Below are 12,875 nucleotides of genomic sequence, written 5' to 3'. Positions count from 1 at the left end.
GCAGGGGGTGCCCCCTGGACTGGCTGTGCCCTTGGCAGTTTGGCCCACTGCACCGAGCCCCTGCCTCTGTCTGGCCTCTGGGAGCCAGTCCTGAGGGGGTCCAGTGGGCAGAGCCCCTCTGCCAGCCTTTTGGGTCAGCTTACCCTCTACATCCTGAGATGCCATCGGGCCGTGGAGCCGGGCAGGCGTGGGTCGCCTCTCTGCTTTCCCAGTCTGCACCCTCCACTTCCATCCAGGTAAGCAGGTGGTAGGGCTGGGTGGGGTGCCTTGGGAGGGGGGGCTGGAGGTCCTGCTGCCCCCCCAGAATATCCCCTCATGGCTCTTCTAGTGGAAAGAGCACTGGGCTTGGAGTCAGACTGCCTGGGTTCAAATCCTGGCTCTGCCACTAGCTAGTTGTGGGTAAGTGACCTTGGGAGAATCACGTGACACCCACCCTTGATCTCCTCATCTGTCAAGTGGAGACTATAGGAGCGCTTGCCGTGTCGTGGGTTATAGTAAGGACTCAAGATGAAGACAGATATGATGGTGCCTGGCACAGGGCTCTGCTGGTCTGAATGAGACCAGAATTCACTCAAGTTGGGGGGTAGTGAGTGGCCCCCCACCTCCCCAAAGCCGGAGCAGGGTTTGCTCACACAGAAGCAGTCCTCTGGCTTTGCACAGTGTGTGTGCAGCCGAGGGACATAAGCCCTGCCCCTTGTGGCTGTGAAGTCCTTGGGAAAGCTCCAGAAGTAGGGGCTGAGGGGCTGGATCTCTCTGGCCTGAGAAGAGCACAACAGCCCCAGCCTCTGAGGCCAGAGACTGCTCAGGTCCATTTGACAAAGAGCTAATATCGGTCGCGTGCTCACAATGGGCCGGGCGCTGTTCTAAGCCCACGCACACGTGAGCACACTGAGTTCTCCACCACCTCCACGCTATTGTCACCTCCTTGCACAGGTGGCCAGACTCCTGGCAGTGCCCGTGGGCCTGCTCCCAGAGTTTAACACGGGCAGTGAGAGGCAGACCGGTGTCTGTGCTTCTGGGGAAACCAGCGTCTCTGCCAGAAAGTGGGGGCCCGGTGTGTGGGGTAGGAAGAGCCCTGAGTTCTAGTCCCAGCTTTGTCTCTGATTTGCTGAGTAAACTCAGTCACCGCCCTCCCTTGCCTCGGTTTCTCCATTGGTGCAGGAAGGGGCTGGGCTCACCCGCGTCTAACTTCCCATCCCAGCTCAGGGCGTTCGGTCTGCAGGAATCAGACTCTCCCTCATCTCTCTTCTCCCCGCAGGCTGCCCCAAGCCCCAGGGCCTTTTGTGTCCCCCGGATCATCTTGACAGAGTGTACCCCCAACCCTCCCTCCCCACCAGAGGCCAGGCCTGAGGAAGCTGGTCCCAGGACAACTCCCACCCCGCGCCCCCGGACCCTGGCTGGCAGCGGGAGAGGCTGCAATGGTGCCCGGGCCCTGCCAGAGGTTGTGGCCAAGGCTTCCCAGCCCAGGAGCCCCTTGCCACATGAGAAGGAAGGGACAGCTCTGAAGAGATGGGGGATAGAGAGCTGCAGCCCAGTGGAAGGAGGAGCTGGGGCTCCCTGCCCTTGGGGACCAGCCCTTGACGGGACTCAGGAGCTCTCTACTGCTGACACCCAGCCTGAGAAGACCCCCAAGGACACCAGACAGGATGCCCAAGCCGGCAGTGGGGAGCCCAGGGGCCAGCCTGCTGCAGGTCTAGGCTGCACAGTGAGAGGCGCCCCCACCCAGCGGATGGACAGCCTGGAGGAGACTCTCCGGGAGCTAGAAGCCGCCCTGAGCCAGATGGGCACTGCCCTCGCCGTGGGGCCCCCCGGCAGCCCCCCACCCCTGCCACCCAGTCCCCAGGTGGCTGCCTCCTCCCCTAGCCTCTCCTCCTGCCTTCATGCTCTGATCTCTTGATCCTCAGAGCTGGAGGGAGTGGGGGGCTGCAGGAGCATCACGCCAGCCCCCTCCTCCCACTGGCCTTTTCTCAGTTCCCGCCAGCCTCCTGGGAGCCCTGCGCCAGGTGGGATTTGCAGGCAGAGCCCCGGGAGGCTGGGAAGCCGGCCTACCCAAGGATCGGCCCAAGCAACCCTGGCAGGGACCAGGTCCTCTCCCCTCTGCTCTGTATCTATAAACCAACAAATAAAGTTCTCTCCTCCTTTTCCATCCCCACGTTCCCTTCCCCCTCTCCTGTCAGACTCTCTGTGCCTCTGTTGTTTCTCTGTCTGCGCCTCTGAACCCCCAGCGTCATCCTGGGTAGGGTGGTACCTGGGATGGTTCAGAGTTGCTGGACTTGTCCATCTCTAGTGAGACTTCCCCCCCCATCCTCCCTTTCAGAGGAAGATGTGGGTCCCACCCCGTCTGCCATCACAGAGATCCCCCTGCAAATCTCAGTCTTGCTCTGGGACACCCAGAAAAGGGTCCCTTGCCAGGAAGAGGAGTGATGGCAGTGACTCTCACTTCAGAAGTGGCTCCCTCAGGAGGGTGTCTGCTGCCCTGGGCTGCTCAAGGAAACCACCAAAGAGCTCTGGCTGGGGAGCTGCTGGGAACGTGGCTGGGGGTCCCTGCCCCCTCTTCTGCAGGGAGGCCTGAACCCTGGCCTCAGAGAGTGGACCTGCGTCCTGGCCAGGGATATGGAGGCAGGGAGGTCTGAGGGTCTCCAGGTCTCAAAGGACCCACCCAGGCGGTCCAAGCCCCAGATACCCCCACCCAGGGCCTAGGATTCCTGTGTGATCCCACGTCCAACCCCCACCCTGTTCCTTTTCCTGCAGAGCGGTGGTGGCAGCGTGCCGCCCATGAAGGTGGTGACTCCGGGGGCCTCTCGGCTGAAGGCAGTGCAGGGCCAGGCGGGCAGCCCGGACAAGGGCAAGCACGGCAAGCAGAGGGCGGAGTACATGAGGATCCAGGCTCAGCAGCAGGTAGGCATGGCCCCGTGGGGGCGGGCGGGGCTCGGCCCCTCCTGGCCCCTCCCCTTCCCCTGTGGGATGGTGTGCTCCGGCTGTGTGGGCTGTGGCCCAGCGGCTCCTTGTCGGCACTCCTGTGTCCACCCCCATGCCAGCTGCCCAGAGACCTCCTCCCTGCTGGGACGGCCCCACTGGAGCCCTGGGCCATCTTTTCCCTCCTCCTGCTAACCCTCAGCACCCTGCATCTTGTTTAGAATATATATTTTCAATCAGGCCACTCCCCTTTTGGGAGACCCTCACCTGGTGGAGAAGGCCCTCTCCCCAGCCGCTCCTGGAAGAGGGGGAGGCAGCAGACTCGTCCCACCCTGGCCTGGGGTATGGGAGGAGGCTTCGATGTCCCTTTGTCTTCCTGCCTCTGCTCTGCTTCCTCTCCCTGGCTCTCAGGTCCCTGCCATGGGGTGGAAGGGGAACTGTGGCGGGGGGCGAGGGCACCCTACTATCTTCAGTCCTCCCTCTTGGCTCTCAGGCTATCTCCCACCTGAGGGAGAAACCAATTTTGCATCTGCTTTTCAGTGTTTGGGCTTTGGTGGCTTCCACTGTTCTCAACAGGGAGAGGGAGAAGTACCATGGCCCCCCGGTGGGGAGGCAGGGGTTCTGTGCCCTCTGTCAGATGTAGTCAACCGGCTTGGGGCAAGTGTAGAATGGACAACCTCACCCTTGAGTGATTCTGTCCTGTGATCCACTGTGTGGCCTGGTCAGAAAGTCCGGGGTGGTCCCTGGGCCTAGATACCAAGAGAGAACTTCGTGCACTCATTTGCTTCAGTAAGTGTTTCTTAGCAGCTCCTACGTGCCAGGCCTGTCGTGGGTGCTGGGGTGGGAGTGGGTACCGTGAAATGTCCAGATGCTGTGACCTGAAGAAGGTTCTAGGCTCCAAGGCAGGAGATTAGTGATGGCAAGTCAGGCTCCTTTCTTTACAGATGAGGGGACAGCTCAGAGAAGGAAAGGGGCTTCCCGAGGGCACACAGCAAGGTGGCATCAGAACCAGGACAGGACCGGGGGAATCACAAAGCCCTTCCCACCCCATGGCCCTGTGACAGCCCTGGGCTGCTGGTTCCCTGGAGGGACCAGTGGAGATGGGCCATCCTGGCCCCACCCACCCCTGACCAGCTCTCCTCCCCAGCTCCCTGCTGGCCCACCAATTTCCTCATGGGTCCCCAGAAACACCGTGCAAATTGCACCCCCAGCTCCTCATCCTGCCTGCACAGTGCCTGAGTTCCCCTCGTCCTGTGTCCGTCCTTCGTGTCCAGAACAGCAGCTGCTGCGCGTGGGGTGCTCCCTGAGCAGACACATACGTTCCCCGTTCTCCACACCACTCTGAGGAAGGTCCTTCTGATCCCCACACAGTAGAGGGGGAAACTGAGGCTTTAGCTATGGTCATGCAGCAGGATTGGCGTCCATACTACCTGATCCCCCACAACACACACACACCTTGCCTTCGGCCTCCCTAGCTGTAACTGCTCTGCCATCTCTCCCCCTGGACTCCCCAGCCTGGGGCACCCAGAGCCTCTCTCCGGCTCTTCTGTCACCTCTGTCACCTCTGTGGCCTCCATGCCCTCCCCTCTTTTCAGTCCCCAGCCCACTCGGCCTTCCCTCTTCCCTCCCGGTATCGGGCTAGCCCTCCCCGCCCCTCGCAGCTGCCCTCCCACACACACTTGCACACACACATGTTCACAGGGGTGCTGTGTAGGCCCTCCATTCCTCTCCTCCGTGGCCAGCCCTCACCCTGACCCCCTGACTCCTCGCTGGGTGTCTGTCCTCTGCACACCTCCTTGCCTCGCTGGGCCCTGCTTCCTCTTGGGCCTCTTTGCTTTTCGTACCACACACTCCTCTCCTGGGGCACCAGGTGCCATCTGTCCCTGCCCGGGGCTCTGTTCTGAGTGCAAGCCTGCCCCTGAGAAAATGTCACCCACCCCCCCGGGGCATCCTCCCACACTGGGGAGTCTCCCTCACCACCTACTGTAGGTACTCAGCTGTCTCACCCCCAGGGCCACAGGCCTGTCCTTGCCTCTCGCTTTCCCTTTCTGTTAGTCTTTCATTACCAAGCACCTTCTCCCCAACAAAGTAATAGATGTTCCCCATGGACATTTCTTAAAGAAGCCGGGATAAAAATCATCCTAGGCCTCATTACCTAAATGCATGTCCTTCTAGGGTCTCCCTGTCACTTCTGTCACCTCTAATGTATTTTCCCAGACCTGGGGGCTGGGGACAGGTGTGTGTAAATTGCAGATTTTGATGATGTCATTCCCCCAACTTCGAACCCAGGCCCACTGCTCCCTGCCAGCTGAGAAAATCAGAAATCCTACCCCTGCTTCCCAGGGCACTTCCGTGACCATCCTGGGTTCCTTCATCCTGGTTCTCCTGGTGCCCCACACTCTCAGTTTGCTCCAGCCACTCTGGGACACCTGGCCCTCTGTCCTCCGGGCCTGGACCATGCTCCCTATTAGCTCAGGCTGTGAACTTGGTCGAAGTCCTCTGCCTTCTGCTGGCTCTTCCCTCATCTATAAAATGGAGACAAGAACACAGCAGCAGGTTTCTTTTTTTCTTTTTCTTTTTTTTTTTTAAGATTTTATTTATTTATTTGACAGAGAGAGATCACAAGTAGGCAGAGAGGCAGGCAGAGAGGGGGAAGCAGGCTCCCCGCCGAGCAGAGAGCCTGATGCAGGGCTCCATCCCAGGACCCTGGGATCAGGACCTGAGCCGAAGGCAGAGGCTTTAACCCACTGAGCCACCCAGGCCCCCCAGCAGCAGGTTTCTGAGGTCACATCATACCAGGTGTGGGAAGGAACTGGGAAAGCCCCCAAGGGCCTTATGAAGGACAGTCCCCGTCATTGTCCGTTTGTACACTTGTCAGAGCTGAGGGCTGGGCAGAGGCCGTTCTCTCACCACGGGGTTCTAATACTTGGGGCTCAGAGCTGCCTTTGACCAGGACTAGGGGAAGGAGAATAAAAGTGCCGGGACCAGAGACACCAAAAATGGGGGCGGTGGTGGGGGGGAGGGTTCCGAGATGCGGCTGCAACAGTGCTGTATACTACAGAGACATCAGGGGAAATCATTGAGAAAGCCCATGGAGGTCATGCTTGAGATCCAGGGGAAGGATAGTGGCCAGATTCCCAGGGGGGCCAGCATCAGGGCCTACAGATGGGAAACCATGGATCCCTCCTCTTCTACTGTGGCTAGCAAATCTGTTGCACCCCTGGGGCATTTCCTCAGAGGGTCCTGCTGTCCCGTCATCCTGCCCGCCCCCCGGCATGGCTGCCTTCATTCCCCTGGGGGGTCCCAGGCCCACAAACCGGGTCACGAGCAGGAGAACCTTTCCCAGAAATCTCTAATCCCTTCCCTGTCTTCCCATTGCCGTTCCTGAATCGGTCACTGGCAAGAACGGAATTGCTCGAATTGGGTGAATTGCTCGGGACCTACCCTCCTTGGGCTGGGGAAAGGCCGACCGCTCCTGATAGACCAGGGCTTAATTCAGGCAGGATTTCCTCTGGAAGGAGGGCTTGCGGGCAGCGGAGGAAGCGGCACTGGGAATGGCCTGGAATAGGCGCCAGCAGGGTCTGCCTCAACAAGGTGACCTGTGCCTGTGTGGAGATCTGTGTTACAGCGTGGAGGGGCGCCGAGCACCTACCAGACGCTGACCTGCAGGAAGGGAAGGGGGGCGGGGCTCAGCCAGCTAGGTCCCGCTAACCTTCCCAGTCTCCCCTGGCTGGAAGTTGCAGGTGACAGCATCCTGCTTCTCCAGATGTAGTTGGGAGTGGCGGGACAGGGCTGGTGGGTGAGGTGAAGTGACAGGAGCTGTGTTACCAGAGAACCTCCGCAGCCAGGGACAGGGCACGGGGTGCGACGGGCATGTGCTCCCTCCGCTTCCGGAGGGGTGCCTTCTGTGTCACCTCGGCTGGTCTCCGGGGAGGGAAGGCAGCTGAGAGGGCAAACAGGTGCTCGCAGAGCAGCCCCAAGCCTTCCAGGTCTCCGTGAAGGAGCAGGGGTGCGTGTCTGCGCAGGCCACTGACCACTGCCGCGGCTCCTGTGGAAAGGCCTTGCGCTGGCTGGGGGAGAAAGGGGCCATCGCCTGGGTGAGGACGTGTCACCCAAGCGAATGCAGGAGTCAGGTGGTGGCACAGGCTGGAAGGCAGGCGTTCCAAAGACCAAAGCTCAGAATAGACCAGGCCTCTTGACAAAAGCTAAAAGGGAGGAAGAGAAAAAGCTTTTAACTAGAGAGATGGGTCAAGAACAAAGAGGACGGCCAGGAGGGAATCAGCTTGGGACGCTGTGAGATGTGAGGAGACAAGCAGGGGCCTCCCCGCCTGCCTTTGGGATCAAGAACTCTGAATGGGAAAGGCTGGGAGAGGAGGGGCAGGCCCCGAGCTCAGGGCTAGTGACCTAGTGACCGGAAGTGGGAGAAAGAAGGCGTGAGGCTGTCCCTGGGTCCCAGTACTGGAACCCCCCGAGACCAGGAGCCAGGCCTGGCACAGGCCCCTTGGGGAAAGGACCCAGTGAATCCTAGGATCTTGTGGGTGTGGCCCTGGAGCCTCTGTGAGTCTAAATAAACAGCTACAGGAAAGGGAAAGGGTTACAAGACCCAAACGGGGAAATTCTTGCCTTAATTTTCATAAAGGGAAAAGGTAGACTGCACTGAAGGCGTGAGGAGTGCAACCCAGATGAATTACTGTCCGCGTGGAAGACGGCATGGGGGCCATCAACAGCAAGGGCGAGTTCATGGTCAGCTGGTCAGGCTGCCTGAGGTCTCCTTGTTGCCTTGCTGGCTGCTGGAGGAGGCACCATGTGCCTTCCCCACTGTGATAGAGCCCACCCAGCAGCGGGGGGCTAACTGGGTGGTGGGATGTGGGGCTACCCTGCCCAGACCAAAGCTGCTGCGGGAGGTGGCGAGATGGGCATCAGGGCAGTTTCCAGCCCTCCCCCTTCCTTCCTTTCTTTTCTTTATCAAGACCCATCCGTTGGTTATCCCACTAGTAGCTATGCAAGGTGGGGAGGGGAGGAGGGGGGAACAGTGAATAGGACAGAGAGAAACCCCATCTGTGTAGCCCCATCCCAGTGGCACTCAAAGTGAAGGGTGCAGCAAGGTCACCTAGGGTGCCTGCCCGAAATGCAGATTCCGGAGCCTGAGCCAGAGAGAGATTCGGAAGCAGGGCCCTGGAATCTGCATTTGTGATATCCCCTCCTCTCAAGGTGATGCAGGTCACTCTGGACCCATGGAGACATCCAGAACCTGTCTAGCCACAGAGAGTCAGCTAGGGGTGGGAGGAGGCGAGGCTTAATTTCTAACTAGCAGAGCTGCTGGGAGAGGGCGGGGTGCATCATGGAGTGACCTCCCTCATTACCCACCATTACCCACAACCCACAAGGAGCAGCTGAAAGCTGGGAGAACCCTTGTAGGGGATGCAGTTGGGCTTCCTGCCTTGGGCCAAAGGCTGGATGCAGTGAGTGCCTTTTCCTCCAGCTTGGGGGTGGAATGGGGTTGGGGGCGTTCTTTAGAGAAGTGCTCCCCTGGGAACACCAACTTGCCCCACATTGTCCCTATAAGACCTCCTGCTTAGGATCAGCCTCCTGTAGAGGTCAGAAGAGGCCCTGGCTGGGCTTCTGGCCAATTGAGACTAAGAGCCCACCTGTTCCCAGCTGGGACCACTCTACGCCCCGCACCCCTGAGGCAGCTAACCTCTCACTTCTTCCTCCCTCATCCTCCCCACTCCCATCTCCCTGTCCACTTTTCCTGGGTGTGGCCTTCCCTGTGCTTCTCTGGTCTCTTTCCTCCACCTGCTCTCTTTCCTGTCAGTAAGCCCTGTCCCTAAGCCTTTGGGTCCAACCCAATACCCTCCCCCCACCCCATTCTGCACCCCCCCACTGTGGCCTCCTCCTCCCCATCTCAGGGGATACCTCTCTCCAGATGCCCCTGTGGCCTCTTCCTTTTGCAGTTAATTTTCTCTTGGGTTTGTGGAGGTTTTTCATTAAAACTTTAGCCAGGGGCCAGCATGAAGAATCTCCCAGCCTCTCTCTGACCCCTGACCCCTGTTTTTGTTCCAGGCCACTAAACCGTCTAAAGAGATGAGCGGGTCAAATGAGACCTCAAGCCCAGTCTCAGAAAAGCCCTCGGCTTCCAGAACCTCTATCCCTGTATTGACTTCCTTTGGGGCGAGGAATTCTTCCATCTCCTTCTAGAAGCCCCCTCCCACCTCCACCTCAGCCTGCCCCCCCCAACCCCTGCCATTTCTCTCCCTGCTCTTCTTCCCTTCATCTCTACCCTACCCCTACCCTATTCTCTGGGTCCTCTGAAGGGTTTGCCACAGGTGTGGCCCTCCTCAGCTCTCTACACCCATCTCTTGTTGGTGTTTTTGGTTTTTTTAAATGATTCACTTTTAATTATTTTTTTTTAAAGCAAAACAGTAAAACTAAAAACCAAAACACACCACCTTCCCTTGTTTTCCTGTTCCAAAATGGTCCATCTCCTGTCATCCTCCTTCCCTTTTCTCTTCACCCATGCTTCCTCCCACATCCATCCTAAGGCCCCTGAACCCTAAGGTTCTTTCCTGAGAGCACTCCGAACAAACTCTGAGCCACGGAGACTTGGAGCGGTGAGACACCCCCTCCCCTTCCTCGGAAACCTTCCTGGAGAAAACTCTGGACGTTGGAACAACCTCGCTATCGGCCTGGCAGGGAGACTCTGGGCCTGGAGCGGCCCAACCTCGCCGTGACTGAACTCTGTTGCTCTGCTCCCTGCTGCTCATGCCTCTGTGGGCCTGGAGTCAAGATGGATGGGCTGCGGAAGGAGGCCAGGGTTTGGAGAGGGGGGCGGCTGGGGGCAGGCGTGAGGCCTTTGAATCTGTGTGTCCTGGAAAGGAGTTGGCTTCCTGGGACTCCCTTCTTGTGGTGAGGAGCCGCCAGGCCTGTGCCGAGCAAGGAGCGGGCCCTTCTGGATGGTGGGTTGTGGACGGCGGCGGGTTGGGCGGCCAGCCTGACCCTGGGGTCACTGCCCTAAAAGAGGGCAGCCCCGAGGAGGGCTATTTGGTACTTTTGGTTTCCTAATTTAGCACTTTAAATGACATTAACTTATTTAATGGGGGTAGGGTGGGCAAGAATGAAGGGCCTAGAAAACTAGATTTGGGGGCCTGGAGGGTGGGAAGGGTCTGGTGGTAAGGGAAGTGGGGGGGATAGAGAGGGGCTGATGGGGGGGGCAGTGAGGGCAGCTCTGACCCAAAGGTCACGCAACTTGACCTTTAACCATCCTCTTTGAAATTTGAGGGTATTCAGGTAAGGGGGTGAGATGAATTTTAAATGGGGTACTGGTGACCCCCAGTGAGATCCCTGACGGTCCCTGAGGCCTGACCAGGCAGCCAGCTACCCTAGACCTGGCCTGTGGAAAACTGCCTTGCAGAGGCTGAGGCTTTTGAGAAGGTCCTGAGAAGGGGATGAAGAACAAATTTTGATTCTCAAACCCAGGCCCCCAAGAGGGCACAATGAGGGGCCAGCAGGTGGGGAGGGGGGTTATGTGGGTGGGGGATGAGGTGGCAGATAGAGCAGGGCCCCTGGGGAGCAGGATTCCTATTTGGAGCACAAAGCTGGGTAAGCACAGGGGAGGGCTGGGGAGTAATCTCCCTGCATAAGCACAGAAAGAAGGAGCCATTGAAGGGGCAGACCCTCCTAGTCCCTGGGGCCTGGCTGGAAGGTCAGCGTCTGGGGAGAGCCTGGGGAGCCATTGAGGGCTGGGGAGGGAAGGGAGACTGGGGTTGTGTTTCTTCATTTTCTTTTTGTTTTGTTTCATTTTCGTTGGTTCATCCTTGTTTTCTAGCTTTGGATCATTTTTGTACAAAGGCAAGCAGGCCTTTTTGAAAAATAACAAAAGAAGAGGAAAAAAAAATTCCCTCCTGGAAAAAAAAAAAAAAACAAACCCTTGGAAAATAGGAAAAAAAAAAAAAAAGGACCTCATCAATGATGCAATTACTTTTAATTGCAGGCAACTCTTTACATTTAAGTGAAGTGTCTTAACATTTTATATTGTTTTAAAAATATATTTACATATTATATATATATATAATATACGTAATATAAATATATATAAATATTTAAAAAAGAAAAAAAAAAAGAAAACCGCGGCGCTCCCTCCCTGGCCGCTGTTTTGGCGGGGGAGGGGGGCTGGAGGATGGGCACATCGGCCTGGCTTCCGTGGTCCAGTGAAATGGTTTGGTTTGATTTGGCTGTACAGAGACCCCCCGACTGGGAGGGGCGGGGGGAGTGGTGCCCCCTCCTTCCTCCACTCCATTACTCTTTGCTTGCTACTTTTCGCTTGCCCCCACCCGGAGCCCCTGTGACCTGAATGTGTGCCCCACCGTCTTTGTCCTGAGTTGAATGTCCCTTTGTGGGGGGAGGAGGAGGTGTCCGTCCACGAGGGGCAGACGGAGGGAGCCGTGGGCCCCACTCCACCTGCTCACGGAGCGCCCAGTGGGACTTGCATCTTTCTTTCCCTTTGGTTTCTGCCCATTTCTGGGCTGAGAGGCGTTTGTGTGCAGCCGCGCGCAGCGTGTGTGTGTGTGTGTGTGTGTGTGCGCGCGCGCTCACTTGCCCGTGCACACAGGGAAGCGTGTGTGTGCACAGGTGTGACCTAAGACACGTGTGTGCGGGGAGGCGTGCGCATTCGGTGCATGTTCCCTGCTGGGGCTTCAGCACGCGCCCACCTGCATGCTGGTGCATGAGAAGGTGTGTAGTGTGCGTGTGTGTGTGTGCAGACATGCGTGGCTGCGCGTGGCTTGTATGCGTGCGGGCCACATATGCGCCGACAGAGGACTGTACGTGGAGGTGCATGCGATCTGTATGTGTGGGCGTGTGCGTGTGCACAGTTGTGTAGACCCAGGCGTGTGGGAGTGCCTGCGTGTGTGTTCCATCAACCCTGCAACCCTCGCTTTGGCGCCCCTCCCAAGCCCCCGGCCCTCGCAAAGCCCGCAGCACGTCACTGCCTCCGCCCCCCCCCCCCCCCCCCCCGCCCCCCCCCCCCCCCCCCCCAGCTGCATGCGCCTCGCTGCTCCGTCCATCAGTGTGTGCTTGACCAAGAGAAAACTAAGACGTCGGGGGGATCCCTGTACCTGGTCCCCCCGCCCTTGCCCACTGTGCTGTGTTACTCGCATGGGGGGTTCCTCTCCCGCCCCTTCCACAATATGCTGTTTCCCCAGGAGCCTCCGGGCCCAAGGCTCTGAGAGGGGGCCCTGGTGGGGTCCCCCTGGGGCTGAGCCCCGCCTCCGCTCCCCGCCCCGTCCACCCCGTAGGGCCTGTGTTGGTGTAGCAGTGATGGCTTCTGTGGATATTCTGTGACCTCTGTCAGTGTAACTTGACAATTTCTAAATGGAAAAGGGTTGCTGTGTTTTCTGTCTCTCTTTTTTAATGTCCTTTTTCTTCTCACTTCTCCACTCTCTTTCCTTTCCAGTTTTTCTAGCCGAGTGTTTGGGGCTTAAATAAAACTTCTTTCTTTTTCCTCTCCTGGATCTCCTTTCTACAGGCTGCTGTCTCGTTATTTCTCACCGGCACCATGGAAGGGGCGGGGATGGATGGGGCGGAGATGCGAATCTCAGGCTTGTAACCCGCAGGCAGCTTCCTGGGCAGGGCCTGAGAGAGGAGGGGTGGGAACAGGAGCCCATCTGGCTGCTGCTACCCCAAGGACCTAAGAGAAGCCACATCATCCCAGACCCTGGAGAGAAACACCGCTAACTGTGGGATGCCAACTCCCCGCCGTGCCCCCCCCAACCCCAGTGACGGCTGGCATCAGTGAGGTAGCTGCCAGCGTTGCTCACAGGTCCAGTGTCCTACAATTACTAAGATGCAGAGTCAGGACTTGAATCCAGCTCTGCCTGAACCCAAACCCAGTGCTTTAACCCCCAGAACCAAGGAGAGTCTGATTACCTCCCTGGGTTGGGTCTTGGCCTCCTGCCCTTCCA

At 58.3% G+C, this 12,875-nt stretch overlaps 1 protein-coding gene across 18 annotated transcripts in view; it reads left to right on the top strand.

Moving 5' to 3' along the window:
• The window catches only part of SRCIN1 (SRC kinase signaling inhibitor 1), a 64,980-nt gene extending 55,241 nt beyond the window's left edge, over positions 1-9,739 (top strand). For 10 of the 18 annotated variants that reach the window (XM_032871435.1, XM_032871439.1, XM_032871437.1 and 7 more), the window contains 2 exons: positions 39-236; positions 1,259-2,309. In XM_032871435.1, the coding sequence (XP_032727326.1) occupies positions 39-236; positions 1,259-1,897 (837 nt within the window). In that variant the 3' untranslated portion in view covers positions 1,898-2,309. Of the gene's footprint in view, positions 1-38; positions 237-1,258; positions 2,310-2,751; positions 2,899-8,979 lie in introns of those variants that run through there. The other 8 variants (XM_032871445.1, XM_032871444.1, XM_032871443.1 and 5 more) reach the window with 3 other exon arrangements.
• The last annotated feature ends 3,136 nt before the right edge of the window (positions 9,740-12,875 follow it).

The sequence above is a fragment of the Lontra canadensis genome, unplaced genomic scaffold (assembly GCF_010015895.1).
Source record: "Lontra canadensis isolate GAN:19392208 unplaced genomic scaffold, GSC_riverotter_1.0 scaffold43, whole genome shotgun sequence".
In the NCBI taxonomy this organism is placed as follows: Eukaryota; Metazoa; Chordata; class Mammalia; order Carnivora; family Mustelidae; genus Lontra; species Lontra canadensis.
The sequence above is the reverse complement of the archived record's forward strand: the minus strand, read 5'-3'. Positions and strand labels throughout refer to the sequence as shown.